Raw genomic sequence first — 23,868 nt, forward strand, 5'->3', positions numbered from 1 at the left:
TTCAAATGAATTCAATTAACCTATCATGCATTTTAAGGTATCTCAAATGCATTTCAAGATCGTTCAGAGGCAACTGGGCAACAGACAGCTCAGCGAAAGACAACTCGGCGAAAAGACAACTCAGCGAAAGACAACTCGGCGAAAAGACAACTTGGCGACATCCTTTACCAGTTAGGTAATAGTTAGGTTCAAAGAGATGTTTTAATGATATTTAAATGACAACATAGGGTGCAGGAAAATCCACAAAATCACCTGCTTTATGAGAGTCCCAATACGTTGAGAGTAAAGATATTCCTTAAGTCGTACTCGCAGGTCACCTTTTGTATTCTAAATAACGTTATCATACGATTGCAATCAATACAATTTAGATAAAGGATTAGCAACTTTGGTTGCAGAAGATAATGTAAGATAGAGTTTGTTCCATCTGCAGAATAAAGTTCATTCATCAATTATATAAATTTATTTTCAACATTTTAAATCACTTTGTCATTTAAATTTTAATTAAAAATAATTAAATTATTAATAATATTTTTTATTTTAAATAATAATTAAAAAATCTCTTTGAACCTATTACCTAACTGGTAAAGGATGTCATGAGTTGCCTTTCACCGACTTGTCTTTTCACCGGGTTGTCTTTCACTGACTTGTCTTTTCGCCGAGTTGTCTTTTCGCTGAGTTGTCTTTTCGCTGAGTTGTCTTTTCTCCGACTTGTCTTTTCGCCGGGTTGTCTTTCACTGACTTGTCTTTTCACGGAGTTGTCTTTTTGCCGACTTGTCTTTTCTCCGACTTGTCTTTTCGCCGGGATGTCTTTCACTGAGTTGTCTTTCACCGAGTTGTCTTTTTGCCAACTTGTCTTTTTGCTGAGTTGTCTTTTCACCGAGTTGTCTTTCGCCGGGTTGTCTTTCGCGGAGTTGTCTTTCGCTGAGTTGTCTTTTCGCGGAGTTGCGATTCACCAAGTTGTCTTTTTGTAGAGTTGTCTTTTCACCAAGTTGACTGTCGCCCAGTTGCCACCGAACCTTTCAAGATATCTTAAATTCATTTCCTGTAAAAATGCCTATTCTTTCAATGGGACTTCCTGTTTATTATAAGATATCTTAAAATGTATTTGGAATATCTGAAAATAGACAGGAAGCTGTTTTGGGATATCTGGAAATGTATTTCAGATATCTTTAATTGTGTTGAAGATCTGAAAATGCTTTTGAGATATCTTGAAACGATTAAGTGTCTTTTTAAAGAAATCTTAAAATGTATTTTAGATATCTTGACATACAACTTGAGATATCTAGAAATGTATTGTAAGATATCTGAAATGGAGCAAAGGCTCATTTTAAGATACCATGAAATGAATTTTATATATCTTAAAATGTATTTTAGATATCTCAAACAACAGTGAATTTTTAAGTTATCTTAAATGCTTTTTAAGATATCTTAATTATATTTTGAGATATCCTAAAATAACTTCTAACTCATTTTCAGATATCTCAAATACATTTTCAGATATCTTAAAATAGACAGGAAGCTTCATTGAAAGAACAGGAAATTTTTCAGGAAGTTATTTCAAGATATCTTGAAATGCACAAGACGTTACTTTAAGATATCTCAAAATGTAGAGCATATCAGTTCAAGATGTCTTGAAATCTATTTGAGATATCATACAATGCTTTTTAGATATCTTAAACTAGATTTTTTTTTTTTAGATATTTGTGATTCAATTTGAGGTATTTACAATGCATTTCCAGATATCTTAAAGTTCATTTTGAGATATCTCTAAATGTTAATTCGGTTTGCCATACACCTTGAAGACGACACGCTTATCGATACTGTACACCACCATCCTGGTGAGAAGTCGAGTGACTGAGTGACGGGGTACGGGCAGTATGCACCCAGAAGTTGCAAATGGAGGGTAAAGGTCGCGACGGCTGTCCGGCACCCACCTCATTGCTCCGACGCAGGGGCATCCCGGCTTGTTCGAAGCTCCATATACTGAGGAGCACATTTCATGTTGCTTCGTCCTAGCGAGAGTTATGACAGAATATTTGGCACCTCTTTCGAGTGAATCTCCCCGTAGAAGGATCAGGACTGATGACATGTCGGTAGCTCTAACTAACTGTAGCTGGTCGACCTCAGTCAGCAGAGTTGTCTTAGAAGAATGGGCAAAGCTTTACTGAAAAATGTCAAAGGGTACAACTGCCCATCAGGTCAATTTACACGTTGTCACAATAAGACACAGGAAACATCAAAGGTTTGGGGCAGCCACCCGTATAATAATATCCCTGGCTGCAAAATGGGAATTTTTTCATGAGTAGTGAATGGTACAACATCCAAAACAGAACTGATTTGCGGGTGAGAACGTGGCGGCTTTAAAGGTCAGTACAGGAAGTGATGTCATCGGGACCAAAAGTGACGTCCTCAATAGCGCAAGACCTGGAAGTGACATCTTCAGGACTGGAAGTGATGTCTTTAATGGCGCGGGTGCTGGAAGTGATGTCGTCAATGGCGCCAGTACCTAGCCAGAATTTTTCTTTGGATGGTCTGTAGAAGATTGAGAGAAAGAGAGAGTTATTGCAGCTCGCCACCCCCTGGTCTGGTGTGGTACTGCTATTATTCAGGCCCTCTAGCTGCCTCCCAATCGCACATGTGTGACAATGTATAGTCCAAGCACTCATGTCATGGCAGTCAATCAGACCAAACGTACTTATGCAGTCCAAGCACAAATACGACTGGCAACTCTATTGAGCAGTGTGAGTAGTCGCTTGACCGCAATTTCTAAAAATACCTGGCATGGGAACTGATGGGACTTCCAGTTGGTGGTGGATGTGATCTTCGGTGATCCTCTGGTCAATGATCCTCAGATATGAGGGCAAGGGATGGAGATGATGTGAGCAACAGTGTTATGTTGGGAAGCCGACAAGATTTTTAAAGAGCAAACAAACCAGGAGAGAGAGACATGAAAGAGAAAAGTCTCCAAAAATGGAAATCAAAAAAAATTCCCAAAACAACAAAGCAAAAATCAAAATTCAGAAGAACAAAACCAAAGTGGGGAACCCAAGAGATCATTTCAGAAAGCAAGAAATTTCTGTGATAAGTTGAGCAAAAGGGGTTGGAAACAAAAAAACACAGTGAAGTGGACGGCTATTGAAACTGCAGTTACCAGCGGGTAATGAACTTGGAAGCCACACCCCCAATGATGGGAAAAGGTTACCCTGGCAACTGCAACAAGCTGTGATGCACTCAAGGCACATGACATGGCCGCCTGAAGAAATAAAATTCTAAGTACCGGGGTGGCATTACATGATTTGCATGTGTCCAGAAGATGTCCCCTACACAGTATACACTCACTGGCCACTTTATTAGGTACGCCTGTTCAACTCTTGTTAATGCAAATATCTAAGCAGACAATCACATAGCAGCAGCTTGATGCATTTCGACCTGTAGACATTTTCAAGACCACCTGCTAAAGTGGGCATCAGAAAGGGGATTGAAGTGACTTTGAGCATGACAGGGGTGTTGGTACCAGTCGGGCTGCTCTGAGTATTTCAGAAATTGCTGATCTGCTGGGATTTTCACACACAACCATCTCCAGGTTTTACAGAGAATGGTCTGAAAAATGGGAAATATCCAGTGAGTGGCAATGCCTTGTTGATGCCAGGGGTCAGAGGTGAATGGCCAGACTGGTCTAAGCTGACAGAAAGGCAACAGCAACTTAAATAAGCACTCGTTACAAGTGAGGTATGCAGAAGAGCATCTCTGAACACACAACATGGTGAACCTTGAAGCAGGGGGGCTACAGCAGCAGGAGACCACACTCCTGTCAGCTAAGAACAGGCAACTGAGGCTACAATCCACACGGGCTCAGCAAAACTGGACAATAGAAGATGGGAGAAACGTCACCTGGTCTGATGAGTCTCAATTTCTGCTGCGACATTTGGATGGCAGGGTCAGAACTTGGCATCAACAACATGAAAGCAGGAATCCATCCTGCCTTCTATCAATAGTTCAGGCTGCTGGTGGTGGTGTGATGGTGTGGGGGGTATTTTCTTGGCCCACTTTGGGCCCCTTAGTACCAAAATGAGCATCATTTAAATGTGACAGCCTACCTGAGTGTTGTTGCTGACCATGTCCATCCCTTTATGATCTTCTGATGGCCACTTCCAGTAGGATAACACGCCATGTCGGAAAGCTCACATCATCTCCAACTGGTTTCTTGAACATAACGATGAGTTCACTGGACTCAAATGGGCTTCACAGTCTCCAGATCTCAACCCAGTAGAGCACCTTTGGGATGTGGTGGAATGGGAGATTTGCATCGTGGATGTTCGGCCGACTGCGTGATGCCATCATGTCAATATGGATGACCAAAATCCCCGAGGAATGTTTCCGGCACCTTATTGAATCTGTGCCATGAAGAATTAGGCGAAAGGGGGTCCAACCCGACACAAGCAAGGCGTACCTAATAAAGTGGCCAGTGAGTGTATATGATGCGTGTAAACCCCTGGGGTGTATTTCAGGAAAGTGCAAAGATTTATTTTACGCATACTTTCCAAACAATTAATCATGAACTCCATCACTATCTCTGTTTTTTTTTTTTTTTTTTAGGGGGAGTCTGGAGGAGTGATGGGACCCCCTGGACCCCCTGGTCTTAAAGGAGAGCCTGGAGAACCAGGACTGGGACTTCCTGGCAAATCTGTAAGTTGAAATGCTTGTTCTTGTTTCTCAAATGACTGCATGCTATGGACGAGGTGGTCTCCAGATCGGCTTTGCTCCGTACTCCGTTCTTGTAATTTTATTTAATTTTATCTTTTAGCACAGGTTTTATTTTAACCATTAATAGCCAAACCGTATTTTATTAGCCCAAGATTTGTGTAAGCAGAGGTGTGAGGATGCATTTGAGGGAGGCCACAGGAGTCCTCCTGAGCGATTAAAAGTGCAATAACAGCAGGGGGGGGCTCTGCTTCGTCTGGTTGGTTATTTATAATGGCTGAATGCACAGCAGAAGGATTACCCACGGTCCATTGCATTTGTCTTAATGGCAACTTCCTCAACCTGTTTTTGATCCTCCTGAAGGCTGCGCACAGCAGGTACCACCTGATTACAGCCATGAATAGGGAAAGTCATTCTGTACATGTTGAACCCACGGGGGGATTCTTCTAATTGTCTTAAGTAAAAGCAGTGAGTGTGAGAAAAACAAATAAAAAAAAAAACACACACACACACACCGTGATAAAGTTTGGTCATTTCAGATTACCTTACCATGCGCTCAGGGGCTACACAATAGACGGACCCCTCCACACTTTATTCGTGCTGCACTATTTTACAGGGCTGCTCTCCGGTCAGATGAACAATTGGACTTTTTTCTTTCTCCGTCATTATGATGAGCGGGTGGCTGTTTTGCTCCGCCTGAGTATATTAATTTCGCATTCCACCCCCCACGTCGCAGGAATGATGTTCGAGCTTTGAGGCCACAGCGATGTACATACATTAGCGGGCGCCTTTATCCATGTCCCTCTTCCTCTACAATTTATGCAGTGTTGTTCATGAACGGGGCCACCTCTGCTGAGTGAGAGGCTTCCCTGTTGCCATTCTGCCCAACTCTGCTTACGGAGCCACATCTGTATAGAAAGGGCTCCAAAAAATGAAAGGAACACTCTGAAAACACATCAGATCTCAATGGGGAAAACAAAATCCTGCTTGATATCTATTGTGGGAAATAGCCCGGACACAGACAGACAGACATTGTATGAAGTCCAACACACGTTTATTTACAAGTCCCAAACAGTAAGCACAAACCCAGTGCCGCAGCACCAATCACCCCACAAGTCCAGGCCAACACACACTGCCTTTCCTCTCCCAGACCTCATCCTCTTCTACCCGACTCCAGCCCCTGAACGGAGGGAGGCGGCTCCTTTTATAGTCACCCGGATGTGCTCCAAGAAGCACGCCGGGTGTCCCCTAATTTCTCTTCCTCCCATCACTTCCGGGTGTGGTGGAAGTGCTGAGGTCCAGGCTCCCAAGGCATTGGGGCGCCCCCTGGTGGTGACCACAGGCCCCTAAGCTCTGTATCTGTGGCCCACAAAAGTACCAGGGCAGTCATCCCCACGTGATCTGAGGAAGGCTTAAGCCCTCCTCCTGTCCTCCTGGGCGTCCCGGGTTGTCAGTAGCCCCAGCCACTCACCACACCATACTGATATGGACTGACATGGTGATGTGTTAGGAACGAGAGGATGGCAGCCACATCGTTTGATGGAAATGATAATGATCAGCCTACAGAGGGCTGAATTCAAAGACACCACAAATATCAAAGGGAAACAATGATGCGGCAGGCAGGCAGGCGAGTCCATTTGGACGAAATTTTATTGCAGAAACTCCAAATCACGCTCAGTAGTTTGTACGCCCAATGCCTGACAACGTCCTAATGAGATGACAGAAGATGTCCTGAGGGATCTCCTCCCAGATCTGGACCAGGGCATCACTGAGCTCCTGGACAGTCTGAGGTGTCTGATGGACCGAAACATAATGTCCCACCCAGAGGTCTTCTATTGGATTGAGGTCAGGCAAGCAGAGCGTGGGGGCCAATCAATGGTATCAATTCTTTCATCCTCTCGCCACATGAGGCCGGGCATTGTCGTGCACCAGGAGGAACCCAGGAGCCACTGCACCAGCATAGGGTCTGACAATGGCTCCAAGGATTTCATTCCAATACCTAATGGTAGTCAAGGTGCCATTGTCTAGCCTGTAGAGGTGTGTGCATCTCTCCATGGATATGCCTCCCCAGACATACCATCACTGACCCACCACCAAACCAGTCATGCTGAACGATGTCACAGGCAGCATAACGTTCTCCACGGCTTCTCCATACCCTTTCACGTATGTCACATGTGCTCAGGGTGAACCTTCTCTCATCTGCAAAAAGCACAGGATGCCAGTGGTGGACCTGCCAATTCTGGTATTCTATGGCAAATGCCAATCGAGCTCCATGGTGTCCACTAAAGGATGTCAGGCCCTCAGGCCACCCTCATGAAGTCTGTTTCTGATTGTTTGCTCAGAGACATTCTCACCAGTGGCCTGCCTGCCAGCTGGAGGTCATTTTGTAGGTTCTGCCAGTGCTCATCCTGTTCCTCCTTGCCCAAAGAAGCAGATACCGGTGGGTCCTGCTGATGGGTTAAGGACCTTCTACAAGGGCCCTGTCCAGCTCTCCTAGAGTAACTACCTGTCTCCTGGAATCTCCTCCATGCTCTTGAGACTGTGCTGGGAGACACAGAAAACCTTTTGGCAATGCCACGTATTAATGTGCCTGCCATCTTTGAGAAGTTGGACTACCTGTGCCAGATGTGTAGGGTCCAGGTATCGCCTCATAGTACCAGTAGTGACACTGACCGTAGCCAAATGCAAAACGAGTGAAAAAACAAATGAGGAGAGGAAAATGTCAGCGGGCTCTCGCCACCTGCTAACCCATTCATTCCTGTTTTGGGGGACGTCTCATTGTTGCCCCTCTAGTGCACCAAAGCAGCTGAAACTGATGAACAAGCCCCTCTGCTACTTAACTGACCACATCAATAGCACAGAAGTTTCATTGACTTGATGCTATACTCTCATTCAAAAGTGTTCCTTTAATTGTTTTGAGCAGTATATAATCAGGCCTCTGGGACCCACCATTGGAGTCGGTGCGTTTAGAACATGAATTGAAGAACCGAGCCGGGCCATCATCCGCTAGAAGGATTTTCCTTCCTCAGATTTGAATCTAGAAGGGAGACTGTTCTGCTCTCGGCCAGTTCTTCTGGCAGTTTGTGTATGGAGCCATCAGCACAAATCTCCTCTGGTCTGGGTTTGTTGGGAGCTGAAAGAACAGAAGATGTTGTTGGGCCACCCCAGGGATGTAAGTCTGGAGGGTAGAGTCCATCGAGGCTGGGAGAAAAGAGATAAAAGGAATAGGGCATTCCATTCAAAGACGGAGGAATGGGTTTGAAGGAAGAGGGGCAAGCTCATTTTTTTGCCCCACCCAAATACAAAATTAATGTTGGGGTTGGATGTCAGTCTATTACAGTTGATCAATCACAGGGGTTGGTTTTGGTGCTGATTGGTTGTGTTAGATGGAGTTGTTCTAATACTGAACTGTTGTGTTGAATGGTTTCTTGGGGGTTGAGTTAGATGATTCATGGGCCTTTCATTTTGGTGGGGACCGGGGCAAGCATAGCACACAAAACAGATAGCTCTCCCACTAATTGAAGGGTACGCAGATAGGAAACACCAGGGGGCAGTAGAACCTACCTTTGTAAGTGTGCCCCACAAGAGAATCCACAAGGAATATCCAAGACGGAAACGTGCAGCAGACCACTGAAATGGCCAAACTGTGAATGTAAGGCCATGAAGGATTAGTGGGAGACAAGCCCACCTTCCCCAGACAGCTCCTAACTCCTGAACAGTAAATTGGCAACCCTACCCATTGCTTTACAGGTCTGGTCCTTTAGGGTAATGCAAGGCTTGGGGTTGAATGAAAGCAGGCACTGCTGTAGGCCACTCTAAACTGGTGGTCCTGTAGAGAAATAGAAAGATAAAAGCACTAGATAGATAGACAGATAGATGTGAAAGGCACTATATGATAGATAGATAGATATGAAAGGCACTATATAATACATAGATAGATAGATAGATATGAAAGGCACTATATAATAGATAGATAGATAGATAGATATGAAAGGCACTATATAATAGATAGATAGATAGATATAAAAGGCACTATATGATAGATAGATAGATATGAAAGGCACTATATAATAGATAGATAAATGGATAAATCGATAGAAAGGGACTACATGATAGATAGATGTGAAAGGCACTATATAATAGGTAGATAGATGGATGGATGGATGCAGTACACTGTCAATGTTTTTGAATTTTACCTTTTTTTTTTTGTATCCAGGGAGAAGGTCCTCCTGGAGCGAGAGGATCGCGGGGTCCCAAGGTAAATAAAAATGAATCCCAATCAGAATGTTTGCTTGCTTTGTAAGAGTAAATCCAAAAGGGTCTCCAGAACATTTAAAAACTGATTGTGTAAAGAGTTGACTTGATGATATTTTAGAAGACTGAAGTGGACAGGACTGGCAGGCTCTGCTGGGCTGTTCTCATTCTGATTGTTCTCATGTTCTAAGGACGATTAGCAGATTTAAAGGGTTGACCAGGACAGGAAATGTAAGATGAGCAAAGAACTGAAACTGTACCCTAAATTCAGCAAAGTTCTGCAGCTTCAGTTTGCTTCATGGGATTCTTGCAAAAGCTTGATGCGTTGTAATAATTCTACAGACAAAATATCTTTGTTTTAAAAACCTTAAGTAAAATTTCAAAGTGAAACAGTTCACACAAAAATAGAGGAAATTTGATACAGCAAAGAAAAGAAGAGCTCTTGTCTAAGTAGAGTTCTGTTTAAGGTTTATATGTCTTGTTTCATTTCTTTACGTCCTCTCATACAGCTGAATCATGTCTGAACGGTCAGAAAACTGTACGCTTCTGCCATTTTCATGCTTTAAACGGGTCTTTCGGTCCCTGCTAGCGATGGGACCAACGTTTTCTGAACAACAGCTGACTTCATTAACACACAGCATGACAGATTTAGCTAAGAAGGTTCTATCTCACCTGTGGTGGGCTGGCGCCCTGCCTGGGAATTGGTTCCTGCCTTGTGCCCTGTGTTGGCTGGGATTGGCTCCAGCAGACCCCCGTGACCCTGTGTTCGGATTCAGCGGGTTGGAAAATGGATAGATGGTTCTATCTCATGTTAACTTACAGGGTTGGGGGGGGGGAGGCTAAACCATAATCTATAGCTATGAAAGAAAATTATAAGTCCCCAGTGAAGTCCTCATCCCCGGTGGGACAGGGGCCCAGTTTCGTTGCTTGAAGTCCACAAAAAGAATGTTTTTCCACAACTGCTTAAAGTGAATGTCAAGGGAAACAGGAGGTGTGGGGTGGGGTGGGATCTCAAAGGTCTTCATGATGTGAGATGTAAGTGCCACATGTCTGCAGTCATTAGGTGATAAGCTGCCTGCCCTCTTTCTTTGGAGCAGAAACAGTGCGGGGTGTTAGTCATTTCCCCCCCATCTCAGGCAACCAAGACAGGCTTTCTAAAATTAGACTTCACGTTCAATAAATGGATGGATTATTTATTTTATTTTCATTTGTTACTTTTCATAGCAGTTACATCTTAATCTGATAAAAAAATAAATGGCCATTTTGGACTGGTGTCCTGTCCAGGTATTGTCCCAGCCAAGCGCCCTATAATTGCTCCATCTGCCCTGCAACCCTGCCCTGGATAAGCAGGTTAGGAGGACGAATGGATCATTTGGACGTTTCTGTTAGATCACATGAGCCTTTACGTCACCCACTACTGCTGCGGGCCGCATAGCAGGAGAGCTTCCAGGCCAAATTGGTCCCTGACAAAGTCTCCCTGTAGGTGACTTTGATAAGTCACTCAGCATTGCGATTGTCCGACTCTGTGGCTGAGACGCTGAAAACGAGATCCTGCTGATGCAGCCATGACACCTGAATCCCATTAAGACCCCTTTGAATGAAATGTAACACCGCACAGAAAACTAAAAAAAAAAAAAAACATTAACAGAGTCCACAGAGTCCATAAACTCCGAAAATAAAAGGTGGCAGAAATGACCAGCAGGACGCGTGGCTGCCTTCACTCCTGCTGACGCACCGTTCTCCTCATCCTGGGAAATGCGCAAATGAAACGTTAAACCAGAATCTATCCCAGCAGCACTGGGGGCAAAGCAGTTACGGGTTTTGTCAAAGGGCTCGCTCTTGTGGACACCCGTGGGTTAAACTCAATGCAGGGCTACTTTGGAATCGGCAACCAACTTGAGCAGCACGTTGGTGACGATGTGGGTGACAAACGGGAGCAACCAGAGATGCAAGGTTACAGACTGTAGGAGATGGGGACTTTGTGCTGTGGCACGTGCAGTGGATTTACAAAGCATTCAGACCCACTTCCCTTTTGTAGATTTAATTTTAAATAGATACATTTGCCAATTTTCTGCAGTGGGAGGGCACCCTGCCCGGGGTTTGTTTCCTGCTATGTGCCCTGTGTTGGCTGGGATTGGCTCCAGCAGACCCCCGTGACCCTATAGTTAGGATATAGCAGGTTGGATAATGGATGGATGGATGGATTTGCCAATTTTGCCCATCAGTCTACACTCAGTAATCCAGCATGACAGTGAAAAGATGTCTTCTGAAAGGTTAGCAAACTTATTAAAAATCCAAAACTGATATCTCTCATTTATATCAAGTATGCAGACCCTTAATTGAGTACTTTACAGAAGCCCCTTTGTGCCATTTTGGGGTAAACCTCTACAAGCTTTGCACACCTGGATTTGGGCACTTTACCCATAATCCCTGGCTGAACCTCTCAAGCTCCATTAGATTGCATGGGAAACATTTATAAGCTTCCATCGTTAGGTCTCTCAGCTGATGTTTTATGGGGTTTAAGTCTGAGCCACCTAAAGACTTGTCCCAGCGTTGTCTTGGCTTCATGCTTCTGGTCATTGCCATGTGGAAAGGTGAACCGTTGCCCCATTTTGGAGGAGGAATTTCTTCAAGGAACTCCCTGGGTGCTTTCATCCTTCCCTCAGAAGATGTGCATTACCAATTAAATTTAAAATAATATTAACCTGAGCATTATTGTTTAAATGGGTATAAGCATGCCAGTGTAAATGAAGGGCGCTTACCGTTTGAGTGTTAAAGGTGCTGCCAGGGAACATGGGGCCATCTCAATGGGTGCGCAATGTGAGGCACGGGATTTCCTGTCACATGTGGAGCCGTTTAATGGCCAGCACGAGCAAGAAGAGAAAGCCAGCAATCGCCTTTGTGATTTAAGTTGCCTCAGAGATGGGAATCCCATATTCTAAGTAAATAAAGTTTACTAACTGGAGTGTCGGCAACTGGTGTGGCCCGTGTCCATATCTCTAGAAATGTTTGATATTGAAATTGCCACACAAAGAGGGTCAAGTCCCACAAAACCATCGACCGCCTGTCCCACTTTGAGCTTCTACCAGCTACTGCCGCGTGTCAAGTCGGAGCAGGCGCTAGTCCATATGGCATTTGGAAGAGTTAAGCTGCCAGTTTTGGCATCAAAACAATTTACTATTCAACATTTCTATTGCCTAATTATATTGCTTTTAACCACAGGGGGAAAGGGGTGTCCCTGGTCTACCTGGCGATCCTGGAGAGAAAGGTCTCCCTGGAACTGGAATTCAAGTAAGTAAGACAAACTTTCACACTAGTGAGTGAAAGTTATTTTTCATTTGGCATTGTAAGTTATTTTACAGTAGTTAAAATTAAACATTTCTCATTCTAATTAAAATTATCCATTTCCAAATTCCCCAAACTAAATGCGGATAATCCACTTTAATAAAAGGATAAATGTCTGTCTATCTTGTGTATCTGTGTGTCCATTTGGTTGCTATGTCTCAGTCATTCCAACAGTTGGAACATCACACACACATTTGTAGCAATGAAATGCATTGCATTTGTCATTCCAACAGTTGGCGCATCATAAACATTCAGATGCTTTTACAAACCTCATACCAAATGGCATATACCAGACGCATATGCATTGAATTTGTCATTCCAACAGTTGGCGCATCATAAACATTCAGATGCTTTTACAAACCTCATACCAAATGGCATATAACACACACATATGCATTGAATTTGTCATTCCAACAGATGGTGCATCATAAACATTCAGATGCTTTTACAAACCTCATACCAAATGGCATATAACAGACACATATGCATTGAATTTGTCATTCCAACAGATGGCACATTGCAAGCATTTGTAGTAGTAAAATGTATTTAATTTGTCATTCCAACGGATTAAACTTAAATAGATTTTAATTCGAGTAGACAAATGTTATTGATCCCATGGGGAAATTCAGATGCATACAGGAAGATGACACATCTTAAACATTCACACTGTTTTTACGAGTCTCATACCAAACAACATTATGTAAAGCACTTTGAGCTACTGTTTGTATGAAAATGTGCTATATAAATAAATGTTGTTGTTGTTGACATATAACAGAGACACATGTATTGCATTTGTCATTTCAACAGATTAAATTAGAATACATTAAATTAGATTAAGATAAACGTTATTAATCCGATGGGGAAATTCAGATGCATACAGGAAGATGGCACTGCTTTTATGCATCTCATGCCAAACGACATATAACAGTGACACATGTATTGCATTTGTCATTCCGACGGATGGCGTATCATACACTTTCATACTGCTTTTATGAATCTCATACAAAACAGTATATTACTGAGACATATGCATTGCATTTGACATTCCAACAGTTGGCGCATCATAAACATTCAGGTGCTGTTACGAATCTCATACCAAATGGCATATAACAGAGGCATATGCATTGCATTTTTCATTCCAACAGATGGCACATTGCAAGCATTTGTAGCAGTAAAATGTATTGCATTTGTCATTTCAACAGATTAAATTAGAATACATTAAATTAGATTAAATAAAAATTATTAATCTGATGGGGAAATTCAGATGCATACAGGAAGATGGCACTGCTTTTATGCATCTCATGCCAAACAACATATAACAGAGATACATGTATTGCATTTGTCATTCCGACAGATAGCGTATCATACACTTTCATACTGCTTTTATGAATCTCATACCAAACAGTATATAACAGAGACATATGCATTGCATTTGACATTCCAACAGTTGGTGCATCATAAACATTCAAATGCTTTTATGAATCTCATACCAAATGGCATATAACAGAGATACAGTATAGTGTATGCATTACATTTGTCATTTCAACAGGTGGTACATTACAAACATTTATAGTAATGTCCCCTTGGCTCCTTAAAATAAAAGGAATGTAGGAGATTAAGATTACGCACAGAGAAACAAAATAGAACTGACATAGAATATTTGATTAGTCAACTAAATAACAATACACGTTAGTAATTACGGAACATGAATGACCAAATATCTAATCTCTCCTTAACCCACTCTGTCATACCACCATGTCCAACCTGTCTGAATGACTACCAGCTGGTTGCACTGATACCTGCAGCGATGAAGGATTACTGTACTTATGCTCATCCCTGCCCAGAGATCTAGATTCATTACACTTCACATATCGCTCCAGTAGGTCCACAGATGATGCTACACCTCGATGCTATATACAGTACTGGCCCACCTGCACAACAAGAAATGTTGCTGGATTTTAAACTTCTAGACAGACAGACAGACAGACCCCAGGTAGTTTGAGTGGGCAGCAACACCTCATCATTCCTCACCCTCAACACAAGGTCTCCACAGGGCTGTGTGCCGAGTCCTCTTCTGTACTCCCACTACACGTGTGACACAGCTGTGGTCGGCTTAATCTCAAATAACAATGAAGTGGAGAGTTTGTCACACTGGTGTCAGAACAACAGTCCACTCCTGAATTTTAGCAGGACAAAGGAGCTGATTGTGGACTTTGGAAGAAAAGAGCAGAGGCACAAACACACACAAACTCAGAAGGTGGGCACTTTGAGATTCTTCCATGTCCATATCACAGATGACCTGACCCGGTCCAAGCACATGGACCCCTTGGTGATGAAGGCACAAAAATGTTTTTACTACCTCAGTCATCTCAGGGTACAACCGACCACAATCTCCCCATATACTGTACCAGATACTTACCAAAGTCTACACATCTGCCATTGAAGCATCCAAACTGGAAGAATTCATGTCTTGTTTGGAAACCGCAAAACCCTGCAGAGTGCGGTGCGGTCAGGGTTGCACTCTCCAAATTCCAGGACATTCCAATTCTGACCGATGTCGGACCACGATAAAGAAAATTATGAAATAAACAAGCCAACCCAACAATGGCCTCTTCTCTGTGCTACGGTCAGGGACACGCTATGGCTGCATTTCTGCAGACCGGTGCAGAGAAACTGAGGAGGAGCTTCTGTCAGCACTTCATCCATAAACGAGGACAGTGCTCAGACCTACAGAAACCCTTATTATTAACCCTTTAACTATTCATTATATGCTTGTCTTAAGACGGGATGAAATCTAAGTAATCAATGTAGGCCTCAGTGTTAACGTTTGCAGTGCACCACCTACAGGAATGTACTTTGCTTTGCATGTAATTATAAATTGCATTATGTTTGTCATTCCAACAGATGGCGCATCCCAAACATTTCTAGTAATTAAATGCACTGCTGCCCATGTGTGTGATGCTCCATCTGTTGGAATGACAGATGCAGTAGTTTTTGTTACTACAGATGTGTGTGATGTGCCATCTGTTAGAATGACAGAGTCACAGCAACCAGACACACAGACACTTATCCTTTTATTAAGGTGGATTTGCATAATATTAATATAATGCACACTTCTGTGGCCATTGTTAATTTTTTTGATATGTAGAGAGTTCTGTGTATTGTTTATTGTCTGTTATTTCTTCTCTTAATGTACAGCCTTGGAGCTTAGTAGCTTAACAATTCATTACATTTTGTATGGTGTGTACATTTGTATGTGACAAATACAATTTGAAATGTGAAAAAGACAGTAAAATAAGTAAGTTAAGGAAGGGTCAATGGATAAAACTAGCAGAGTCAGCATAGCTTCTCTCCAAGAGGTGTTTGTCTCCACGTGTGTCAGTGGGCCCTGCAATGGACTGATGTCCTGTCCAGAGGTGCTTCCTGTCTTGTACGCCATGTTGCCAAGAGAGACCCCCAACTATATGTGGAAGTTTTGTGGAGAAAGTATTGTAAAAGAGGACAAAGTCAAAGAGTAAGGGTGACGCAGGACTCCGTATATGATAAGGCAGCTTTAACAGCTGAAAAGAAGAAAACGTTACTACAGATGCGAGGCTGAGATCAGACTGACTAAGTTGGTGACACGTCCGGCTAAGTAGAGGCCAGGCAGGAAGAGGCGGGTCCAGGGGGACGGACACTGGAAGTGACATCAGAGGTGGTCGGGTTGTCAATCATGCATTCTGTAGAGGGAGTAAGAGAAGAGGCATTAGTGCACAGTGCCACCTTGTGGATCGATGAATTATTACAACCACGAGGGCCTTTAAGCCGTCCCCAAGGCACACGTGTGTGACAACGTGTTAGGGAAGAGGGTGAGACTGGACTGCAAGTTAGACTCCATATTTAAAAAAGATTCGGGAAGTTGCTTTTATTAAGAGTGGAAATGGATGGCTTACTTGTCTACTGTCCTCTTTATCATATTTTTTATGATTAATTCATTTTTAACGTTTTAAAATTTACTAATGAGTTGTCTTTCTAGGGACCCCCAGGTTTAACTGGTGAACCAGGAATTCCGGTAAGACAACAGAAGAATTATTTTTTCTATATTTTGCCTTAATATTAGTATTTTAATTTAAAAATATTTTTACCCGCCCTGGAGGCTCAGTGGTGCAGTGGTGGCGCTATGGCCCCACAGAAAGGAGAGCTTGCGCCCCGGGACTGCCCTGCATGGAGACTGCATGCTCTTCCCATGTCTGCGTAGGTTTCCTGTACAAAGATCTGCCAGTTAGATGAACTGGTGACACTAAACTGGCCAGAAGTGAGTGTCTGGTGTCTGCGATGGTCTGATGCCCTCTCCAGGGTTCATCACTGCCTTGCACGTTATGTCTAGCTGGGGTGGGCCTCACCCGCGACCTTGGTCTGGATTAATCAGGTTAGGAAATGACATGCTGTTACCCGTCTCTGCTTCCTAAACTCGATAAACTCTAACGACATAAATGTGAAAATCTCATGAGCCTCGTTCAAATTCTACGTGTAAGAACGTTAAGCCAGCAGACATGGCAGTGCCATGCTTCATCATTAACACGGATGGCTGGTAGACCTGCAGCTTCAAAGAAATGGGAGAATTTCTTCTCAAGATCATTTCGATGTGATTATATGCCAGACGGAGACGGCGGAATGGCCGCTTTATATGATGTATAATGCAGTGTGTGAAATCCCGGCAAAATCCTGATGCGGACCTAATTAAAGCACGGCTGACGCTCTGTGCTCGCTTTCAGCTTGCTGCATGAGGTTTGAAACACTTTCTCACTTTTGATTGTTTCTTCTCCTTAACAGGGACCGAGAGGACCCCCAGGAGTCCCGGGACCGGTCGGACCCCCAGGCGCTGATGTAATTATGACATTTTGTCCCAGATCTTCATACTGTGTCAATTTTCCATGTTTCATTAGCCACATTGTTACAAGAAGATCCGTGCCACCTTTAAGTGCAAAATGATCTCTAATATTATTAGCCCTGTTTCCCAGTGTTAGACGCGGTATGGGGCCATTGTCAAGGTTTTTAGAGCTGCGTGTCGCAACTGGGGATAAAATTCTGGAGTGCCCTAAATGTGGATCTGCAAATTGCAATCAATTATGAAGCATTGCCTCATTCAGGGTGCTATTAATGCCATGAATAGATAATAAAATATGTACTCTGGCCAAAGATAAAATATTACAGTAAGTAATCAACATAGGCCTCGGTGTTAACGTTTGCAGTGCATCACCTACATTAATGTACTTTGTTTTGCATATAATAATAAACTGCAGTGTGTTTTTCATTCCAACAGATGCCGCACCCCAAACCTTTCTAGTAACGACATGCATTCTGTAAATGTGTGTGATGCGCCATCCATTGGAATGACGGATGCAATAGTTTTTGTTACTACAGATGTTTGCAATGCGCCATCTGTTGGAATGACAGAGACATAGCAACCAGACACACACACCTATCCTTTTATTAAGGTGGATTTGCATAATATTGATATAATGCACACTCCTGCAGCCATTATTGATTTTTGTTGCTATGTAGAGAGTTCTGTTTATTGTTTATTGTCATTTATTTCTTGTCTTAATGTACAGTCTTGGAGCTTAGCAACTTAGCATTTCATTACATTTTATGCTGTGTGCACATTTGTGTGTGACAAATCCAAAAAGACATTCAAATAAGTTAAGGAAGGGCCAATAGCTAAAACTAGCAGAGTCAGCATGCTTTGCATGTAATAATAAACTGCATTGTGTTTGTCATTCCAACAGATGGCACATCCCAAACCTTTCTACTGTAGTAATAAAATGCATTGCTGTAAAAGTGTGTGATGCGCCATCCGTTGGAATGACGGATGCAATAGTTTTTGCTACTAGAGATATTTGCAATGCGCCATCTGTTGGAATGACAGAGACATAGCAACCAGACACACAGACACTTATCCTTTTATTAAGGTGGATTTGCATAATATTAATATAATGCACACTCCTGCAGCCATTATTGGTTTTTGTTGCTATGTAGAGAGTTCTGTTTATTGTTTATTGTCATTTTTTTTTGTCTTAATGTACAGTCTTGGAGCTTAGCAACTTAGCATTTCATTACATTTTATGCTGTGTGCACATTTGTATGTGACAAATACAAAAAGGCATTCAAATAAGTTAAGGAAGGGTCAATAGCTAAAACTAGCAGAGTCAGCATGGCGTCTCTCCAAGAGGTGTCTATCTCCTCGTGTGTCAGTGGGCCCTGCAATGGACTGGTGTCCTGTCCAGAGGTGCTTTCTGTCTTGTACCTCATGTTGCCAAGAGAGACCCCCAACTGTGTGTGGAAGTGTTGTGGAGAAAGCGTTGTAAACAGGGACAAAGATAAAGATTTGGGGTGACACAGGACTCCGTATATTATAAGGCAGCTAAAAAAAAAAAGAAACAAAGGAAACGTTACTACAGATGCAAGGCTAAGATCAGACTGACTAAAAGTTGGCGACACTTCCAGTTAAGTACAGGCCAGACAGGAAGAGGCGGGTCCAGGAGGACAGACACTGGAAGTGACATCAGAGGTGGTTGGGTTGTCAATCACGCGGTCTGTAGAGGGAGGAAGAGAAGAGGCATTTAGTGCACAGTGCCATCTTGTGGATCAGCGAAGAATTACAACCACCACAACCTTTAAGCCATACCCAAGGCACACATGTGTGACAACGTGTTAGAGAAGAGGGCGAGTGTGGAAGTGTTGTGGAGAAAGTGTTGTGAAAGAGGACAAAGACCAAGATAAGGAGTTGGGATGACACGGGACTCCATATATTATAAGGCAGCTAAAAATAAAAGAAACAAAGGAAACGTTACTACAGGTGCAAGTCTAAGATCAGACTGACTAAGATGGCGACGCTTCCGGTTAAAGTACAGGCCAGCCAGGAAGAGGCGGATCCAGGGGGACAGACACTGGAAGTGACATCAGAGGTGGTTGGGTTGTCAATCATGCGGTCTGTAGAGGAAGGAAGAGAAGAGGCGTTTAGTGCATAGTGCCATCTTGTGGATCGGAGAAGAATTACAACCACCAGAGCCTTTAAGCCACCCCCAAATTATGCTCTCTGGCCAAAGATAAAATATTGCAGTTGCACTTATAATGCTCCGCTCATCTTCATTAGGTGGGAGTGTCTTTAATGACCTGTCTGTGTCTACATCACTATACCGATCTGTAGTGGTGAAGAAGGAGCTGAATCAGAAGGCCAAGCCCTCCAGTTACCAGTCAATCTATGTCTCTATTCCTAACCTCACCTAAGGTCATGGACTTTGGGTAATGACCAAAAGGACAAGGTCACGGGTGCATTCTTCATGGGCTGGCTGTCCTCTCCCTTAGAAATAGCCCAGATAAGTTGTGAGAGGCTCGGATTAGAGACACTGACCCACAACATCGAGAAGAACCAATTGAGGAGGTTCAGACATTTGATATGGAGGCATCCTGGATGCCACCCTGTGGAGTTTTTATGGGCACAACCAACTGGAAGGAAACCCCGGGGAAGACCCAGGGCTCGCTGGGAGGATTATATCTACCAGTTGGCCAGGGAATGCCTTGAGATCCCACAGTACGAGTTGGCAAGTGTGGCTGGAGAAAGGGACGTGTGGGCCTCACTAATAAAACTGTTGCCCTCCACGACCCAGTTTTCGATAAGCAGTCAAAAATGGATAAATGACCCGTCTGAATAACATAACTAGAAGGGTGTCCTGTGGTTACCTTGTAATTGACCGATGCTCCCATATGTGATCACCAAATGAAGATGCGGTTCACTAGAAAAAGAGACAATTCTAAGTTATTGTTTGATTAAACAAACTAACGTCATGCAGCTTGTAATCAATGAGGAATATGAATTCACATTCCTCGACAGTCTCATACCAAATGATGGCAACCTGGAAAGGGACACGAAATGTTGGATTGGTAAGGTGACTGATGTGTTCTGGCATTTATACCGCACGTGGTCGTCCTCGTCTGTTAGTGCAGCATTAAAAATTCAACTGTACACCACAATTGTCATCCCAACTGCCATCTATGCCAACGAAACCTGAAGGAACACGAAACGTAGCTCAGTGTCTTTCACCAGCAGTGCCTCCGACGAATACTTGGCATCTCATACAGAGAGAAAGAACGCTACGAATGATGAGGTCTTGAAGCAGAGTAGCCTGAGGTTACTGGAAGACATCAAGGAAGACGCAGGGTGCGCTTAGCCGGACACGTACTACGTCTTCCCACTCAACGCATTCCGAAAGCTCGCCATGTGCTGGATACCACCAAAGAGGACATGAAAATCAGGCTGGCCACATACCACTTGGAGGTGAAATTTTTGGGGAGACCCTGAAAACTGTTGACGCACCACTGGATACCACCAAAGAAGACATGAAAACCAGCCTGGCCTCATACCACTTGGAGGCCAACTGTTTGGGTGGACCTGGAAACTGTTGACATACTGGTGGATGAAGCTGATCGAGTCCATTGGAGAACAGCTGCTGCCCGATGTGCCGAGGACCGTGGGAGCACCTAACTAACAAACAAACTGAAGTCTCCATTTTGCTTCTGCCTGTCAGTCTGCTGCCTGTCCCTCCTGTTGCCAGATGTGCCAAGACTACACAGTGCTTCTCCATTCTTGCTCCAAAGCTGTGGAATGATCTCCATGCACCCAATTGTGTTTACTTGTGTTGTGTTTTGGAAACGCACCTCTTCCATAAATATTTTGGATGCGCTTAGCTTCTCTCCTAAAGGATTGTGGGCCTCACAAACAGTTTAGGATTCTGATGTGTGTCTTTGTGTCTTGGTCTAGCTGAAGGTATCATCATGTCGTAGTTCTTCTCCCTTTTGCTCCCTTTCTTGTCTTGTTCTTTGTTGCTTTGATGCTCACACCTTCATTCTTGTATGTATTATAATTCGCTTTGTAAGTTGCCTTGGATAAAGGCATCTGCTAAATAAATAATTTAGTTTGTCGATCACATGGACATGTCAACATTTCCACATTTTTTTCTTCTTGTATCTTCTAGGGGATACCAGGAAGAGATGGTAAACCAGGCCTGCCAGGTCCACCAGGAGAACCAGTAAGACCTTAATCATCTTTTGTCATTTATAAAATAATAATAATGGACTGCACTAATAATGGAGGTGAGTCGGAGTACAGGAATGTTGTGGAGGACTTCAACATCAGCGAGACAAAAGAGCTGGTGGTGAACTTCCAGCATGTCAAGGAGCCTCTGAGACCAGGAACCATCCAGGGGGAGGACGTGGAAGTGGTGCAGAGCTACAAGTACCTGGGGGTCCACATAAACAACAAACTGGACTGGTCTGACAACACAAGAACGACCACAGCTAGAAATGTTCTACCAGTCCTTAGTAGCCAGTGTGGTGTTCTATTCTGTGGTCACCTGGAGAAGCAACCTGAGCACAAAAGAAGCACAATGCCTGTCCAAACTTCTCAGGAAAGCCTGCGTCATCACCAGGCCAACCCTGGGCAACACTGGAAACTGATATGGAAAAGAGGATGAGGGCAAAATCAGATGCCCTCATGAAAACTCCTCTCCATCCCCTCCAGGAGGCGCTCCCTCTAGGAGTCTTTTATCCACAGGCTCATTCCACCACAGTGTACTAAGAAGAGTCTCTGGAGGTCTTTCTGCCCATTGCTATCAGGCAATCCAATGCCTTCACCCAATATGCTCATTAAATTTATTTTTATTATTATCGATTGATCAATTGATTGGCTGTATTATCTGCCCTGTGGGTTTGTATCCTTGTTGTTTAAGTTTCTGCTGCTGTATGCTTCTGAATTTTAACTAATTTAATCTACCACACCTTTCCCACAATGACAAAGCATCCCTGACAATAGCTTATCATCTTAGAATATGAAACGTATTTTCATAAATAGGTTCAAAAAAGCATTTAGAGATGACTGTGGTCTGATGACTCCTTCTGTTTATTCTCATTGCAGACTGCCCTACCAATTGTTCGAGACATGGGTGCCTTCTTAAAGGTAAAGTATCTTTTTTACGGCTATTTCTTTAAGAACTGCCCCCTGAGGGGTTCCAGTATAAAATACTAAAGGGGATTTCATGTATACTGTAGAGATGGGGGAACAGGAGGACACAAATGTACCAAATAAATAAAAATTAAATCAACGAAAATCCCCAGTCCAACTGGTCCTGCCTTAACGAGGTATGAAAGCCTGGCTAATGATTTCAGACGAAATGAGTGAACAGGTTAATCCTGGGTTCAGGAGGTTTGCATTTTAGAGATCCGATTATCTGCGTTTTAGTCTTATGGGGGTCGGACGTGATTGTGAAAGAGGATACACGTCTATGGGGAACCCTTAAATGTTTGTAGTGAACAGCAGCAAAATCTGTCTGATGAAAAGGCTCCGCCCACAGGGTTTCTGCTGTAAAAACCCCGCCCCCTGATTTCCTGCAGTCTCCGCACTGTAAACGTTCAGGGGTTGCAGTGTCTCATTTCTTCTCCTCCTGTATTTGACAAAGTTATAAAGTAACTTTGGGAAAGCAGAGGCAGAGATGGAGAGAAAAAGAAACTGACTTGATGCTGAGATGAAACAGAAAGGTAAAATAACTTACAGCAGTTCAAGAGCTCAGCACCTGAGGTTTAATGTTTCACTTGCATATCTTACTGTGGTGCATTATGGTCAGGGGTGTTCAGCTCCGGTCCTGATGGGCTGCATGTTTTCATTCTAACCATCTTCTTAATCTGTGAGCCATTTCTGCTGCTGATTGACTTGTTTTGCCTTCATTTTAATTGATGTGACTCAGACCCTTTAGTTGTTTCTTCTTCCTTTAATGAGCAGCCAAACAATAAGGAGGCACAAAATGAGCTGCCACATGACCAGCAAACCTGAAAATAATGAAAGGTGAAGGTCTCGGTCATGTTTGTCTGCTCAGGTCCCAAAAACATCTTGACGGTGATCTTAGAAAAAACAGAAACTCAACAGAGCAGCGACAAGTCCTGATCGTCAATAACAGGAAGAATTAAGGAGCTGGTTGGAGTGAAATTGGCTGGAGTTTGACATCCCAGTTTAGCTGGTCATCTGTCAGCTCGTTTCACATCTCTTTTCTGTTTGGTTGCCATTAAATGAAGAAAAGAATCAATTTAGAGGACTTAATTCTTAAAATCAGGGCTATTAAAATGAAGGGGGAAAGAGTTAACTCTTTTATGGCTGATGTCGACTTTTGTCAAAAGGAGGAGTTGACGATGGTAATCAACTGTAAAGTGTGACAAAACCAACCGTTATGTATTAGTTGGATTCTCGTTGGTAGAAGGAAAGTTAGCTTCATTGGTTTGACCGAGATTTCCTGTGCTCGTGTGAGTAGTAAGGCAAAAAACTAGAGCAAAAATTGCACTGACATAATGGCGAGAGATCAAAACGAATGCGAAAAGCAAAATACTCCATGAATAACGTTTATCTCTGAATTGGACTATAACTTGCCAGACTCCGATTTTGATACAAGTGATCGAAAACGAATGCGAGGTTCCAGCTTCAGCTGACTGGTCCACAGCTAATCGTGGACCTGACACACCTATGACAATGTTCTCCAGGGGGAC

At 43.2% G+C, this 23,868-nt stretch overlaps 1 protein-coding gene across 2 annotated transcripts in view; it reads left to right on the forward strand.

The window, feature by feature from the left end:
- Positions 1-23,868, forward strand: part of LOC120516453 (collagen alpha-1(XIX) chain) — a 478,053-nt gene that overhangs the window by 366,406 nt on the left and 87,779 nt on the right. For both annotated transcript variants that reach the window (XM_039738131.1, XM_039738132.1), the window contains exons 29-35: positions 4,597-4,686; positions 8,918-8,959; positions 12,178-12,246; positions 16,316-16,351; positions 17,113-17,166; positions 21,315-21,368; positions 22,253-22,294. In XM_039738131.1, coding sequence (XP_039594065.1) covers positions 4,597-4,686; positions 8,918-8,959; positions 12,178-12,246; positions 16,316-16,351; positions 17,113-17,166; positions 21,315-21,368; positions 22,253-22,294 — 387 coding nt within the window. The remainder of the gene's footprint in view (positions 1-4,596; positions 4,687-8,917; positions 8,960-12,177; positions 12,247-16,315; positions 16,352-17,112; positions 17,167-21,314; positions 21,369-22,252; positions 22,295-23,868) is intronic.

Source organism: Polypterus senegalus, chromosome 16 (assembly GCF_016835505.1).
Source record: "Polypterus senegalus isolate Bchr_013 chromosome 16, ASM1683550v1, whole genome shotgun sequence".
Taxonomy (NCBI): domain Eukaryota; kingdom Metazoa; phylum Chordata; class Cladistia; order Polypteriformes; family Polypteridae; genus Polypterus; species Polypterus senegalus.